At 59.8% G+C, this 16,590-nt stretch overlaps 1 protein-coding gene across 1 annotated transcript in view; it reads right to left on the bottom strand.

Moving 5' to 3' along the window:
• Positions 1 to 16,590, bottom strand: part of WNK2 (WNK lysine deficient protein kinase 2) — a 128,199-nt gene that overhangs the window by 93,121 nt on the left and 18,488 nt on the right. The window contains exons 2-3 of the mRNA XM_064579853.1: positions 1,020 to 1,192; positions 599 to 819 (exon numbers count right to left, since the gene is read on the bottom strand). Of these exons, the coding sequence (XP_064435923.1) occupies positions 599 to 819; positions 1,020 to 1,192 (394 nt within the window). The remainder of the gene's footprint in view (positions 1 to 598; positions 820 to 1,019; positions 1,193 to 16,590) is intronic.

The following is a 16,590-nucleotide window of genomic DNA, read 5'->3' as shown; positions in this document are numbered from 1 at the left end:
GACATCACCCTCTCGTCCTGCTTGTGTCCCCACACAGGGCTTCAGTGGGCACAGGAGCCTCTCCAGGTCCCACCCGACCCCAGCTGATCCGATCAGGATTTCTGGAGCTACACCCCGGAGCGGGCTGGCGCTCCCCAGACGTCTCGAACCCCATCAACAGCCGCCCCAAAGCCCTTGCAAGCGCTCTCTCTGCAAAACCCTGGAGAGGTGCCACCTAGCGCCCGCGGTGTGCCGGGACCCCAGCGCAGCCCCAGTCCCTGTGTAGCAGCTGAGGACGGGGGCCTCACCCAGAAAGGCCACAGGGGCTTCTCAGAGGAGAACGAGAAACACGGGAAGACAAGGCTAGCAAGCCAGCACCCACACCAAATCCCCCATGCTGGCTCTGGGCCCCACAACCCCCAGGGACTCCCTGCGGTGGGCCTCAGGGCCTGGAGCACCCGCCTCTCTGCCTGCTCCAGACTCACCGGCCACAAAGCCTGAGTCCCTGTCATCAAGGCCTCCTTCCCGCTGAGTGTCGACCGCCCGCGGGCCCCAGCGGCCTCACCCCCCGACCACACAGCCAGGGACCCCCAGGTAGGGCCCCGGGGCAAGGGCTTACCGATCACACTCTTGGCGAAGGACGCTCTCTTGAGAGTGGCCAGGCCCAAGTCGCCGATCTTCACGGAGCCGGTGGGCCCTGTGATGAAGATGTTGTCGCACTTGAGGTCCCGGTGGATGATGGGGGGCGTCCTGGTGTGCAGGAAGAGCAACCCCTTCAGGATCTGCCGGCACCAGCTGCGGAGCACCTTGGGCTTCATCACCTTGAACCGCTTCAGGTACCTGCGGGGGGGGGGGGGGGGCGGGGGGGCGCGGCTCACCAGCGGCTCCCGTCGCCGGGGGGCCGTGGAGTCACCACCCGGACGGGGACATTCCTGAGACAGGCCCTGGCAGACGGGAGGCCCGGCGTCCCCGCCTCCGCGGCCCCTGCGCCCGGACCCGGCCCGCCCCAGGGTCCGGCCAGCGGGTGGGGGCGTGCTCACGTCTTCAGCGTCCCCGAGGTCATCAGCTCGGTCACCAGCACAATGCACCTCTTGCCCCTGGCGCTGGACTCCCAGAAGTCATAGAAGCGCACGATGTTGGGGTGCTGCAGGCCCTTGAGCATCTCGGCCTCCTCCTTGAACCGCTGCCTCTCCAGCTTGGTGAGCTTCCGGTCCTGGAGAGAGACACAGGCTGAGGGGCAGCGGCCACCTCAGCAGACACCCTCCACGGAGCCCGGGGGCCCAGGAGGGAACCCACCGGCCACCCCGCGGCTCCATGTGTGAGGACACAGCAGAGGGAGAGGGCCAGGCGCCGGGGCCGCATGGCCCAGTCCCTCTGTGGCGTCCTCCCACACCCAACCCCAAAGCCTCGTGGCCCTGGATGAGCCCCTGCAAAGGACCTCAGCAGAAAGAGACAGCAGAAAACCCACACGGCAGCACTCACGCTCTCCCCGAGAAAACACCTCCAAGGCCTCACGTCCTCAACACCCGCTTTGTGAGCCGTCACAAGAAAGACACTGGTTCGGTTCCAGTTTACACGCAACTCCGAGGACATGTTCACGGCCAGAGCAGACGGGAACCGGAAAACCAGGGCCCCCGCCGGGCCCTGTGGTGCTGGGGGGCACGGCAGACACGCCTCCTGGGTCTGCGCTGACCCCGACCGCAAGTTCACACAGGACACAGCAGCACCACCATCGGGGGCTGGGAGTCCCTGTGGGGGCCGCCCACACGAGGCTCCAGCCATGCCCCACGAGGAAGACCGCCAACACCCTCCCCACCCTCGAACCCACCCTCAGTGCCCTCCCTGCGCGCCCCGCCCCCACCTGCCACCACCCAGCCCTACCTGTCGGGCTGCACCTGCAGCCTGCGTGGCCCTTCCAGACACCCTCCAGTGGGCTCTCACCACAGAGCGCTCGGAATCACCCCAGAGCTCTGTCGTTTCCAGCCTCGTCCCACAGGGAGCCGCACCTCTGCAGGCCCCAGGGTGGCCGCCTCCCTGCACCTGCGCCTCCCACCAGCCCTGCCCCCCGCAGAGTAAGGAGACACCAGGAGAACCATCGCACGGCTGACCCCAGAAAAACACAGAATTCGGGGACAGAGGCAACTTCAATCTAGTTCATGTGCTCACGGGGATCGAGGAGGCTGACACACATTAAGTAAGCAAGATTCTACTTAAAAAGGAACAGTCAAGGGGCACCTGGGTGGTTCAGTCGGCTGAGCGTCCGACTCTTGATTTCGGCTCAGGTCATGATCTCAGGGTCCTGAGAATGTCAGGCTCTGCGCTCAGTGGAGAGTCTGCTGGAGATTCTCTCCCCTGCTCCTCCCCCCATTTGTGCTCTAAATAAATAAATAATAAATAAATAAATAAATAAAACCTTTTTTTAAAAAAAGGAACAATCAAGAAAGTGCTCTTGGGGCGCCTGGGTGGCTCAGTCAGTTAAGTGTCTGCCTTTGGCTCAGGTCATGATCCCAGGGTCCTGGGATCGAGCCCCGCATTGAGCTCCCTGCTCAGCCAGGAGCCTGCTTCTCCCTCTTCCACTCCCCCTGCTTGTGTTCCCTCTCTCGCTGTGTCTCTGTCAAATAAATAAAACCTTAAAAAAAAAAAAAAAAAGAAAGTGCTCTTGCAAATTAAGCCTCCAGTTTCAAAATAAGATATTCTGCAATAGAGTGAAACATTACGTACAAAAACATCAACATTTGATCCAGACACCAACATGGAAACATGCTCCACTCAGCAAAAATTATGGCTTATTTAAGAAAAGTCAAGCCACAGGGGCGCCCAGGTGGCTCAGTCGTGAAGCGTTTGCCTTCGGCTCAGGTCATGATCCCGGGGTCCTGGGGTCAAGCCCCGCATCGGGCTCCTTGCTCAGAGGGAGGCCTGCTTCTCCCTCACCCACTCCCCCTGCTTGTGTTCCCTCTCTCATTGTTACTCTCTGTCAAATGGATAAATAAAATCTTTAAAAAAAAAAAGAAAGCCACAGACTGGAGAAACTATTCTCAATAATGTATCTGACAAGGGACTTCATCCAGAACACAGAACTACAATTCCATAATAAAAAAAGGTGTGAACAGGTAAGATGGAGAAACGGCCAACAAGCACGTGACAAGGCGCTCGCCATCCTGAGTCACTAGGAAAATGCCAATTCCAGCCTGGAGATGCCACCTGATGCCCAGCAGCAGGTCAAAGTAAAAGGAGGCTGGTTCCAACCGCTGGGTGGCTGGGAGCAGCTGAGGCTCCGGACACATGGCTGCCGGACATGCAAGGGGGCACCAGCAGGGTCCACACCTGCTCCAGGCCCAGCCCCTGCCCTCCAGGTACCCACGCAGGATGGCACATGAGCAGCTCAGAATGATGTGGGAACAAAGGCAGAAGAGGAATTACTAAATTTCTTTACTCCCTACAGCCCACTGACAAGTCCTTGAAACAGGCAGAGTGACCTTCCTCTAGGGACTCAACTGCCTCAATATTAATACTTTGCTAAGGGCAAAAGGCAATCCTAGCCTGAGCCCCCTCCACCCCACCCCCAAGAATTCCTTTGGAAACTTCCTTTCTCTCTTACCCCCAAGATACGTGTTGGCAATCATCCCCCAAGCATACGGCCCACCGATATACATCTGGAAGGGTCTCATGACTCAGGTTTTATTAGACAGTAATAAATGACATTTTCCCAACAACAGCTAGCCCCCCCAAGGTCCTGGAAACCTCGCTTCCAAAATTCCTTAGACACTTACGTTATCCCTAACCCCCTCCCAACTTGAAAGTATCTAATGGGCCACTCCTCCTGACCCCACTACAGTTCTTTCTGCCCACGGGTCCTGTCCCTGTGCTTTAATAAAACCACCTTTTTGCACCAAAGACGTCTCAAGAATTCTTTCTTGGCCGTCGACTTCAAATTCTAATAACGTCTTTCCTACATCAAGAACAGCACCAAACTCCCGGAAAAGCAGAGCTGACATGTGGCTGAGGTGGAGGATGCTCACCTCTGGGGCTGGCCTGGGGGGGGGGGGTGGGATGCAGGAGCTGGGAACGGGGGGGGGGCAGCGAGAACTTGTACGTCCTCATAGAGGATGCGGGTCACACAAGTGTGCACAGCTCACCCACTCGGACACTTAGGATCTGAATCTCATATGTAAGTAATAGCTCAGTTTTTTAAGCATCAAAAATTAAAGTGAAAACATCCAGTAACTGAATCAGAACAACAGAAGAGATGTGAACAAAGCAGCAACAGCGGGAAGCCGGCACCGGGGAGGAGGAGACAGCAGAACGGCATCTCCCGAGCTGGACAGTGAGCCGACGGTGAGCCGCTCCGCTCCGCTCCGCTCCGGTGAGGGTGTGTGGCAGCCAGGCCAGGCCCTCCCAGCGAAATGCAGACGCCCGAGGACAGAGGGCAAGTCCCACCTGAAGAGCACCCAGCCAAACGGACATCAAACCACGCAGCCCGCGACATCTTCTCTCCCACGTGACAACCAAAGCTTCCTTCTGGCACCCCTGGTCCAGCCGCACTGCAAGCATGCCCACAAATCCCAACACAACCCAGTGAAAGGGGTTGCAGCAAAGCTGGCCGCCAGGCCCAGCCACGTGGGGGAGGAGGGCCGGGCGCCGGGGTGTTCCCCACCCCCACAGGCTTCTGCATCGAGCATCACAGACTCCCTTCCAACCAACCACCGTCTGGAGGAAACTCAGAATGCTTTACATGCCGCATTTCGGCATCACTCGGCAGAAGGGAGAGACGTCACTGGACTTTCAGAGAAAAGTGTGTGTCATAAACGTCATAACTAACAAGCCCCAAGGCCCCAGAGGGAGAGGAGGGTGCCCCGCGGATGCCAAAGGGGATAAATCCAAGACTCAGCGGGAACGTGGTCAGACTTCCAGGACGGTGCCTCTCGGGCTGCGCTGGGCCTGGTCGTGGGAGGCGGGAGGGAGCAGACCTCATTTATATTCTAAGCCACCTGGCTATTTTCAACTACGTGACACACCGCTTGATAATTTAAAAGGTCAGCTAGCATGTCATCAGAGCACTGCCCAGTGCCCCTCACAGAGCTGGCCCCGGTCCTGGTCACTGTGTGCTGATGGCTGGTCAGCCCCATCAGATCAGCAACACCACGGCGGGAGTTTCACTCTTTGTGGACGAAGTCTGAACTGATGCACTGGGACGCCTCGAGGTCATGAGCCAGGGCAGGAGGAAATACCCCCAGTCCTGCCGGAGTCAGGCTGTTCCTGCATGGGGTGGGGTCCGGCTGGACAGGTCACCCCACCAGACACAGGAGAGGTCCCACCCCCCAGGTGCCCCAAAGATAGTGGGAGTCCATCAGATAGAGGATAAAAGCCTTCTGGCATAATGCTGTCTCGTCTCCTGTAGAAAAAGGGCCTAGCCAGTCAGGGGCAGCACCCTCCGAGCAGGGGCACGCAGCCCGGTGGTCAGAGCCCTGGGTCCGACGGGCCTCTCCCACACAACCCGGGGTCCAGCAGCTCTGCCCAAACAGAGGCGACAGGTGAAGTCCTCTGACCCAGCAGGCCCCCGGCTGCCTCTGGGGCTTCTGCAGCCCTCTCCTCAGCCAGGCAATGCCCAACCAACCCTGTGAGGAGCAGAGCTGCCCGGCCCCCCGAGCCCACGCAGGCGAAGGCGAAGGTGAAGGCGGGGTCCACACACAGAGGACAGAGAGGGGGCATGAGCAGCTAAAAGGATGGTGCCCAGACTCAGCAAAGCCAGAGTCCTGGGGCGACGAGCGGGCATGCGCCCTCTCTCCAGCCCATCTGGTCGTAAATCAAAGCAAAAGAAAGCCTGAGGACCTCTGCTGAGAACTGTCCCAAGTCAGGGAATCGGCCCAGGACGGGGGCTCCAGGGACGGCTGACCCAGGATGAGGGTCTCTGTAATCCCTAGCCCCCCGCCCCGTGCGAGGGCCCCTCCCAGGCCTGGGGGCCGTGCCGCAGGCTCCCCGGGCTGCTGCGTTCTTCACCCAAAGCGGGGAGGTGGTGCAGGGTCTGGGGCGTCCTTGGGGTGGTGACCGCATGGAGGGAACACGGGCATCTGCCTCACTCGGTCACCAGATGGTCACTGAGGCTCTGGGTGTGCAGGAAGGACCGGGGGAGGGGGGTGTACAAACACACAATCACACCGTCTGAAAACCAGGGTGAAGGGACAGGCGGGCGGCGCTGGCCACCCCCCACCGGGGGCCGTGGGAAAACTCCTGTGGTCTGGGAGAAGGGGCCGCTGCGGTTTCGGTCAGCACAAGGCCAGAGGCCGCCGGGGCCCCCGGGACCACAGGCAGGCGCTGGGCCCTGCCCCGAGGGGAGCGGAGACTGACAGCACGGGGCGTCCCGACCCTTCCGGGGCTGAGCTCCCCCCACCACGCACACTCTTCCTGCAGTGACCTGCTCCCTCTCAGGTTGGCGGAGGTTTTAAAAATAAACTCACTTTTCTAAACACAAGTGCCCTCCTTAAACGACGAAGTCTGTAGGTTTCTCCCAGTTCCCAGTACAATAAAGGCAGCGTTAACGTGAGGCGCTCGCCTGCGGCTACGACCCATGGGAGGACACGCAGACGCAGTGGGAGGGGTCCCGGCGCAGGGTCATCTCTGTCAAGGACCCCGAGGAGGGTGTGTCCTTACGGAGCTCGGCCACTCCTCCCTTCCCCCACAGGCAGCGCCACCAGCCGGCCAGGCGCCCCCCAACCCCGCAGGGCTAAGTAAAACGGGGGGGCCCTCAGTGCCCCCGGGCAGGGATCCAAACTGTCCCCACAAGCTCAAGTAGCATAAAGGCTGTCCCTGCCAGCATTTTGTGAACATTCTGAAACGGCCTGCAGCCCTTTTGCAAACACGTGCAGAGAAGCACCTCTAGCCGCGGTGAGGGTTCACGCTTCCACCCCCGCAGACCTGAGGTGCCGCAGCTTTCCGGAAAGCCTTCCTGATGACCGGACCGTACGTTGCCTCCCTAAAATGGTGCAGCCCGGAATTTCGGGTCCTCCGTTTCCCATGGTCGCGGGCTCTGAGGGCCACGCGTCCTGCTTCTGGACTGAGTTACCCTACAGGACGCCGGTGCCCAGCTGACCGCATGGACAGACAGCAGGGGTGAATGAACACACCTCCTACGAGCCGGGGGAGCCCTGTCCCGTCATCAGCCATCGGCCGGGGGGAAACCCTAATTGTGGCTAGATCAAGGCCAGGCTGGTATGGGGCTCAGGTCGGCCACAGAGGGGGAGGGGAGCCAGTTATGGCCGCGTCACAGGGCAGTCCTGCCGGGCCAGCTGGCAGCCCCACGAGAGCCTCCACCACTTCCACGGACACACCGTGGGCTGTGTCATCCTGTCCACGGCGGCCCCACCCCTGGATCTTCACCGGGGCCTAATGTCTCTTTCCACCCTAGGTGGGCCAGCCCTGATGGTGCCACCCCACCCACCAACAGGCAGCCCTGTCCCTGGTGAGAGCAAGTGGGCCAGTTCCAGAACGGGCGCCTTGTGCTGGGCACCCCTGGGGCAGGCTGAGGACCCCCAGCATCCTCCTCACAGAGCACAGACAGGGGGGAGCAGGGGGTGAGGGGAGGCATCCATGGGGCACAGCATGCCCAGGCACCAGCGTCCATGGGGCACAGCATGCCCAGGGCAGCCCGTGGTGCCCGCCCCCAGCCCACCACCCAGCAAAACCTCTCCCAGTCCCTCAGGCCTATCAGACCACAGGCAGTCCCAGGCCCCGGCAGACGGACGTGGCCAAAATGCGTCCTGGAGCCTGAGCAGTCAGCCCTCCGCGGTCCAGCTGGCCCCTCCTGGACGGCCATGGGGTCTTGACACCACGCTGCGGCCTTGCGGCACCTTGTCCCCTCCGTCCAGCTGGAGAGCACAGAGATCTGCTGGGGTCCACGCTCTCCTGGAAGCAGGTGGACAAGGGAGAACAGGGGATGCGGCCAGCAGGGCAGTGGGACGAAGGAGACGGCGAGGCCGGGGCAGTGGACTGCAGCTGCCAAGAGGGGCTCTGCTTTCCCAGGGGAACATCTGCCCTCACCCTGGGACCCTGGGCCAGAGAGGCGGTCATGACGGCATGCACAGCAGCAAGAGAAGCCTGCCAGGCACGCCCTCCAGGGCGCCCGCCCGACGGGGAGCACCAGCCCTGGGCAGAGGCGACCCGAGGCCCAGCAGCAGCCAGGCCCTGCACTGACCGCACCGCACGTCTGGTTTCTAGGAAGGGCCAGCCCCACCCCGGCCGCTTCCCCGCAGAGACACCTCAAGACAGATGTGGACACACCATGGTCACAATCAGCCGAGACGAACACCTCCACCAAGGACATGCCTGCAGGGCAGGGGGCAGGACACTCGATTCCACCCCCCTCAGGGTCAGCTGGGGCAGAGCCAGTCAGGAGTCACCCCTCTTCTGCCTCATGGCTGTCCCTCCCCCTGCACAGGGTCCTAAGGCTGGGGGACACCAGGGTAGCGGTGAGGCTTTAAGGTCCTTGCAACAACCTGCTGAATGCTGTGGACTCTCCCCAGAAAGCAGACCCCTATCCCCTGCACACCTCCAACGCAAAGAACCCCAGAACCGCAGCTCTGGCCACTCAGGCATTGTGGGGGGGGTCTGACATCTCCCAGTGAAGAAAGCAGTGTCTGGCCACACCCTCTAAAGCCCTCCCCTGGAAAGAATTGGTTAGGACGCCCCTCCTCTCCCGTCCAGAGGCGCTGTCCAGCCTGAGCGATCCCTCCAACAGACCTAAGAGGGCCCCAGAGGCCAGGATGCAGGGGCTTCGGCCACCAATTGCCTCACACCAGTCTGCTGAAGTGGACATGCTCCCAGGCCTGAACATCTATGGTGTCCCTCCAGGCCAGCGCTGCCCAGGGGCCGGGGCAGGGGGTGGGGGTGTCCCTCCAGGCCAGCGCTGCCCCGGGGCTGGGGCAGGGGCTGGGGTGTCCCTCCAGGCCAGGTGCTATGCCAGGGGGCGGGGCAGGGGGTGGGGGCACCCTGCCAGACAGACCCAGTGCGTGAGATCCACAGAGGCTGAGGGAAGTCCGGGGTGAGGAGAGGCCCCACAGCTCCTCAGTTCTTCCCAAGTTGGCAGCAAGAGCCTTCAGGCCACAATCAAGACAAGACAGTAGGTGCTCACTGCACACACACCTGAAATGAGCCACCAGCTCTGGGTGTGACCCCGATGGAGAGACAGGAGCCCCCACATTCAGCCCAGGACAACAGCCGTAAGCTACATAAGGCTGCGAGTGCTTGATGAGCGGCTCTTCCAAACGGAGAGGTCACCTAACTCTACGATGCGTATACACCAGCTTTCTAAGACACAGTCGTTGTTTTAAATTGCTTAAGCCTCATCAACAACCTTATACTGCACACGCGATACGATACTTTGGATGTACTGAACCAAAAAAAATATCATTAAGGTGAATTCCACCTGTTCTTTTTACACATTCAACGTGGCCACGAATGCACGATTACACACGTGGCTCACATTCCCTTCCTACAGGACAGCACAGCCTTCGAGTATCCGTACCAGGCGGCAGGCTAGGAGCCGAGCCACTGGGCAGAGCGTCTGCAGTCTGACGGGCAACACCCCAGCTTTCAGTCTACTTTCTCCAGAGGCCTCGATGCTAGGAGATTGGATAACACAGAGCAGAGCAGTGCTCACAAAGGCTGCACTCAGTTCCAGACAGGATTACACGACCTGCCCTTATTACAGTATCTGCTCGGAACAAAAATCTTCTCTAAAGGAAAACAAAATCACCCACAATTTCAAGTATCTCCGTAAGCTTTAAATACACCAATCAAAAATTGCCAGGCCAACTAGGACCTGAGACCAAATGACAGAAAAAACAATAGGGGAAAAAAACAAATGAAAGCAACAAACCCCCAAAGGATCCAAATACTGTAGGTATCAGACAGACATTAACAGTACTGTGATTGGTGTAGTCATAAAGACAGATAACCGAGAGAGAGAGAGAGAAATCAAGAAACGGACTCCTGACTACAGAGAACACACTGCTGGACCAGAGGAGAGGTGGGGGAGGGATGGGGGAAACAGGTGATGGGGATGAAGGAGGGCATTTGCTGTGATGAGCACCACATGATGAATCACGATATTGTACACCTGAAATTAATATAACACTGTATATTAACTGGAATAATGACAAAATTTAAAACCATACAAAATAAAAATTCTGTAAAGACAGAAAATAGATAACCAAGGTCCACCAGAACTAAAACCTATGAAGTAAAAATCAAATGGAACCTAAAACTAAGAAATGAAATAGGGGGGCGCCTGGGTGGCTCAGTTGGTTAAGCGACTGCCTTCGGCTCAGGTCATGATCCTGGAGTCCCGGGATCGAGTTCCGCATCGGGCTCCCTGCTCGGCAGGGAGTCTGCTTCTCCCTCTGACCCTCCTCCCTCTCATGCTCTCTGTCTCTCATTCTCTCTGTCTCAAATGAATAAATAAAATCTTTAAAAAAAAAAAAAAAGAAATGAAATAGGGAACTCAATATATGGGCTTAGCAGCAAATAAGACACAGCTGAAGATGGGATCAGCAAACTGGAAGATAAGACCACAGAACGTATGCAGACTGGAACATGGAAGCACAAACACGTGGAAAATACAGGAAAGAGGACACAAAGCTCATAGAACACAGTGAAAAGATCCAACCTATGGGTAAACAGGATTCCCAAAGAAGAGGGCATAAAGATGAGACAAAAGCAATATGCATCAAATAACACTCCAAAGTTTTCCAAAATTGAAGCAAGACATCCAGACATAGATTCAAGAAGTGCTATAAGCCAGAGCAGATTAAATACAAAAAACCACACTGGATACAATACAGCAAAATAAAAATAAAAACTGAACACATAAAGGAAATCTTAGAAGCAACGCTGCAAAAGGCAGGCAAGAGGCAGGGGTGGGTAGACCGAGTTTAGTGTCCTAAGACCCTTACATGCCCAGAATGTGGGAGAAGTCAAGGATATGGGTCATCATCTCTGGTGGAACCAGTAAAACTTATAAGAAAATGCATGACGAACTTCCCAAAAGCAAATTCCAACCGGCCCACAACCCTAAGAATGGTGCGTCCAACTACAGGGCAGCCTCACCAAGCCACACCTCAGCTGTTAAATTTACCACTGCGTACATACGCAAGGATGCAATGAAATTATGATCAAAACTTACAACTTCCCAGTGACATCAAGTAAAATAAAATGGCAGGTGAAATAAGGTTGCGGCCATCATCCTACTGTGCGCCATCCTCCATCCTGCCCCCTTGGCCGTCCGCCCTACAGCCCAGGACTCCTAGGTACGCCCACGCAGAAGCACAACCACCCCCAGGCTCCGACGACCTTTGGGAAGATGACACGTTTGTCCCTCCCAAGATCAAAATGGAATTCCAAGTCCAACGGGAGCCAGTGCTCAGTGGGCTCCCCTCTGCAGGTGGGTTCATTCCCCAGGTGATGATAAAGCCATCTCCCCAACTCACGACTGAGACACAGAGAGGCTGGGCCTGGTGCCCCAGGGGGATTCTCTGCCCCCCACCTCCAACAGGTGGGAACCCTGAAGCCCAGGAGTAAAAACTGAGGTGACCCCCTGATTGGGGTCAGGAAGTCCCTCCTTGACGCCCACACCCTGGCAGGTGAGGAGATGCCCCCCACACACACCCGCAGCTCTCTCTCACTTCAGGCAAGCATTTACCAACAGCCATGGCCTGCCGGACAGCCGTGCACCAGCCAGGCCCAAAAAGGTACCCTTGGGCAAGACCTCTGCCCTCACATCTCAACCCTGATGCTGTCCGGTTTACAGAGCACAGGGAGGCTGCACACCAGCAGGTCGGCCGCAGCCCCGGCTTCCAGACGCGAGTCCTTGGCTACAGGCTACTGCGGGGGCCCGAGTGCCCCGAGTCCTGGGGGCCAGTGTTTGGAGGGCCTGGCTGAAACGGCATGACCAGGAACAAGCAAGCCTCTGTCCGGGAGACTGATGGGGTGGGGACAGCCTCTCTGCACACCGCCCTGCTAGGGGGGCACCCTCTCACACTGTGACCCCGGCAGACAGGTAAGCAATGGGATCAGCTATGCCACCTCCGGCCAGCCTCCTCATTTCCCTGTCTGGCTTTGACAAAACCCAGAGCAGTCCAGAAGAAAGGGAATGAAATCCTCCATCCTGTAGCTGCTGCTACAGGGTCTGGGCCGGCCCCACCACTGACGGCAGAGCAAGCAAGAGTAAGGAAGTGACAGAGCCAACAGTGGGAAAGTGCCTGCAGGGCCTGCCCCCCATCCCTCCATCCCCCACCCCTGCTCAGCATCCCAGAGAAGAGGCAGGGCCTGTCCCCCACCTCCCCTGCGGGGCTGCCCAGGGCTGTGGACCTGAGACCCAGCCTGTGGGATCCTGGGACTGTGGCGGGTGCAGCGCAGAAAGCCAAGTGATCTCAGAGCAGAGAGCAGACGCTCCAGGCAAGGAGGCTTGCAGGGACCCAGGACTCATGCACATGGGGGAGTTCCCAAAGCTCACCCTCCAGCTCACCGTCCGTCTGTCCGCAGGGCAGCTCTGCACACAGCAGGCCTCACTCACATCCCTCACGGACCAACCACGGCCCCAGCACAGGCCCTAGGGGCATGTGGCCCCTGGCCTCCCCAGGCCCAGCCCGCCTTGCTCACTCCAGAGCCTCCCACACACCCCACGGCCGTCCCCAGACCCTCAGGCAGTGGCATCAAACCTAGCAGGGGGGTGCTGCTTAATGAGGAGAGATGGGGATGCCACTCCCCGAGACGGACCCCGCGCAGCCACGCCCCACGGAGCCAGCCCACCCCAGACTCACAGGTCAGGGCCCCACGGCCCCAACTTGGCCACCATCGTGGCACAGCCCCCTCCCTGCCTGAGCACAGAGCACTGAGAAAAGTGCCAGCCTCGCTCATCAGCATCCGTGAATGTCCTTTGTCCCTGTGGACACAGGTGGGCCCTCCCCCCTGTGCCGTGGGCACCCGAGACTGCCCAGCTCAGGGCCGGGGCTCAGGCTGCGTGTGACCTGCACAAACGGCCCATCAGCCTCCTTGCTGGCATTCTGGGGTCACAGTCACTGCTGTACGAGGTGTGCGTCCCGGATCCAAGAAGGCGCCTGGAGGAGGCGTCCTGCATCAGGCCCTGGGCAGTGGCAGCCCCAGAGGTCACACCACGCTCCCCTGACCAGAGAGGCAGCACCCGCCCAAGGCTACACAGCCTGACACTGGCTCTCTCCCCACTGAGCTGTGCCTCCCCAAAAATGCCCCAATCCCTACAGATCCCGGCGCCTCCGAGCACCTGACTGCATGGGTGTGGAGGTCGGTGCACACGCAGGACGCGGGCAGAGCAAGCCGCCCAGTGACAGCAACAGTGCTCTCCCTCCACAGAAACCCATTCCCTGCACTGCCTTCGGAGCGCTGCTCAGGAGGGTGCAAAGTCAACGTTCCACAGAGCTGCACGTGCCCGGAAGGCTGCGGTGCTCGGCTGGGACTCGCACCCTCAGCCCCCGCAGGGAAGTCGTCCAAACCTTCGATGCCTGGGCGTGTGGCCGCAATTCTTCACCAGACGACTATTTATAGCCTAGGAACTAGCCGGATGAAGAAGGCCGTGGCAGACCACGGGGAGCGGAGGGGAGGGGAGCTGGGCAGGGCTGCAGGTGAAAAGCCCCGGGCTGGGATTTAACAAAACTCCCAAGACGTGGACCAAACAATGAATGAGAAGGCCTGCCTTCATGGGGTGCCTGGGGGCTCAGTCGCTAAGCATCTGCCTTCGGCTCAGGTCATGATCCCAGGGTTCTGGGATCGAGCCCGAGCCCCACATCGGGCTCCCTGCTCGGCAGGAAGCCTGCTTCTCCCTCTCCCACTCCCCCTGCTTGTGTTCCCTCTCTCACCAAGTCTCTCTCTGTTAAATAAATAAAATCTTTAAAAAAAAAAAAAAAGAAGACGAAGAAGGGCTGCCTTCTGGAGGCAAGCGTGGGAGCTCTGCTCCCTCTTCCCCGTGTCCCCGATTCTCTGCAATCCGCTGAACTTCACGACACCATGGGGCCACATCCCTGTGCGGAGCTACTTACCTCCCCGAGGAGTGGATACCATGGTGCGGATTTCCTCCAGTACCCCCTCCCGTGTCTGTTCCCTACATGGCTTCAGACTTGGCCTCTCTGAAGCAGAATTCCTAATTCTGTAAAACCCACAAACCCTGAACACCTCCCTCACTTTGGGCTCTGGCTCAAGGACACGTGTGGACAGCACCTACTGTGTGCCGAGTGGCGGGAGACAGAGCCCTATGGGGGGAGGCAGCCAAGGTCCCGTCCACCCTCCAGGCCTGCACTTGGGAGCTCATGCAAGACGGAGAGTTTGGGAAGAAGACTAACGTACGAGACACGTCCAGTGATAACGAGACTGAGGAGGCTGGATGGCGGCTCTCTTTCTGGCCCATCTGGGATCTCCATGACAAGGCAGAAATAACTCTACTGGGCCTCAGTAAGCTTCGCGGGCCTTGCCTCTGATATGGACGCCGCAGGCATGGCCCACGGCCCCCCGCAAGCTGCCCTCACCCCCACTGGGCAGATGAAGAGGTGGAGGGTCAGGGAGTGGCTCTGGGGACCCCAGGGCGCAGCACACCCAGCTACCTCCAGTGCACATTCCCCAAGGAAGCCTGGGAAGGGCATCTCGAGCCTCTGAGGGGCCAGGGGCTGCATGCCCCACTGGGCTGGCTCCCCAGGGGCTCCCCTCCCTGAGGACAGCAGGTGCATCACGGGCCATCCTCAGCACTCCTCACGGGCACACACGGTGACCTGCCCCTTCCCAGGCCCGCAACCCCCACCCTCCCCCGAGTCCCAGTCAAGGACCCGTGGGAATCCACCCCCCAGGCACCACACCCACGCCTGAAGGGCGAGGCAGGGCAGGCCCCACGCCCCAGAGTCTCCGTTGTCCCACTGGTGGTGCCTCAGCGAGGGGTGCCAAATACTGAGAGCACCAGGACCATGGTGAGTGGGGGGCAGCCCGGACCCCCACAGAAACAAGAGGGCCCACGTGATAAGGAAGAGCGGACTCCAGACATGCCACCCACGTGGGCCTGGCAGGGGCAGGAAGACGTCTCACAAGGAGACACCAGGACTGCCCCGTGGCCTCATCTGCACACATGGCCCTGGGCAAAGTGCGGGAAGTCACCACATGAAGCGCCCCAAGGGTCTGTGCTGTCTGGTGCCGAAAAGCAAGTGCCCCAGAGCTCCCAGGGATGTTGTTATGGCCACTGGCTAAGCCCCAAGGCTGGCCACCACCGTGACCACCGGGCTCCCCCGTCACCCAGAGTCCCGGCCCAGAGCCCCCGTCCAGCCTGGGCACCCCATGAAGTGCTGCCCAGACCCTGTCTACAGGGGAAGGGCCAGCGCCTACACATCCAAAGGAAGCCCTCAGACCTCCCTGAACACCGCCCCACTCTGTCTGTGCGGCACTCGCTCAAAGAGTAAAAGTCAACACCGAAGATAAAATAAAATCTCTCCGCAGTGCCAAAAATACCTCCCCATGGGAGGAGGGAGCTGGAGCCAGCTTCCACAGCAGCAACTGTTGCTATGGATACAGGGCTCCAGCCGGCAGGGGAGGAGGGACAGAGATGAGGGAGAGGGGGCAGAGATGGGGAGGGGGAAAGAGATGGGGAGGGGGGCAGAGATGGGGAGGGGGGCAGAGATGGGGAAGGGGCAGAGATGGGGAGGGGGCAGAGATGGGGAGGGGGAAAGAGATGGGGAGGGGGGCAGAGATGGGGAGGGGGCAGAGATGGGGAGGGGGAAGAGATGGCAGAGGGACAGAGATGGGGAGGGGGCAGAGTTGGGAGGGGACAGAGATGGGGAGGGGGGCAGAGATGGGGAGGGGGCAGAGATGGGGGAGGGGGCAGAGATGGGGAGGGGGCAGAAAGTATGGGGGAGGGGGCAGAGATGGGGAGGGGGCAGAGATGGGGATGGGGGAAGAGATGGGGAGGGGGAAGAGATGGGGGAGGGGGCAGAGATGGGGAGGGGGCAGAGATGGGGAGGGGGGCAGAGATGAGGGAGAGGGGACAGAGATGGGGAGGGGGGCAGAGATGGGGAGGGGGCAGAGATGGGGAGGGGGAAGAGATGGCGGAGGGACAGAGATGGGGAGGGGGCAGAGTTGGGAGGGGACAAAGATGGGGGAGGGGCAGAGATGGGGGGGCAGAGATGAGGAAGAGGGGACAGAGATGGGGAGGGAGGCAGAGATGGGGAGGGAGGCAGAGATGGGGGAGGGGGCAGAGATGGGGAGGGGGCAGAAATGGGGAGGGGACAGAGATGGGGGAGGGGCAGAGATGGGGAGGGGGCAGAGATGAGGGAGAGGGGACAGAGATGGGGAGGGGGCAGAGATGGGAGGGGACAAAGATGGGGGAGGGGCAGAGATGGGGAGGCAGAGATGGGGAGGGGGGCAGAGATGAGGGAGAGGGGACAGAGATGGGGAGGGGGCAGAGATGGGAGGGGACAAAGATGGGGGAGGGGCAGAGATGGGGAGGCAGAGATGGGGAGGGGGGCAGAGATGGGGGAGGGCAGAGATGGGAGGGGACAGAGATGGGGGGCAGGGAGTGGCAGAGCCGGGGCGGGGGGTGGGGGGGGTTGTTAG

Source organism: Mirounga angustirostris, unplaced genomic scaffold (genome assembly GCF_029215605.1).
Source record: "Mirounga angustirostris isolate CCGP_5_RB_7025 unplaced genomic scaffold, mMirAng1.0.hap1 SCAF_15, whole genome shotgun sequence".
In the NCBI taxonomy this organism is placed as follows: Eukaryota; Metazoa; Chordata; class Mammalia; order Carnivora; family Phocidae; genus Mirounga; species Mirounga angustirostris.
The sequence above is the reverse complement of the archived record's forward strand: the minus strand, read 5'-3'. Positions and strand labels throughout refer to the sequence as shown.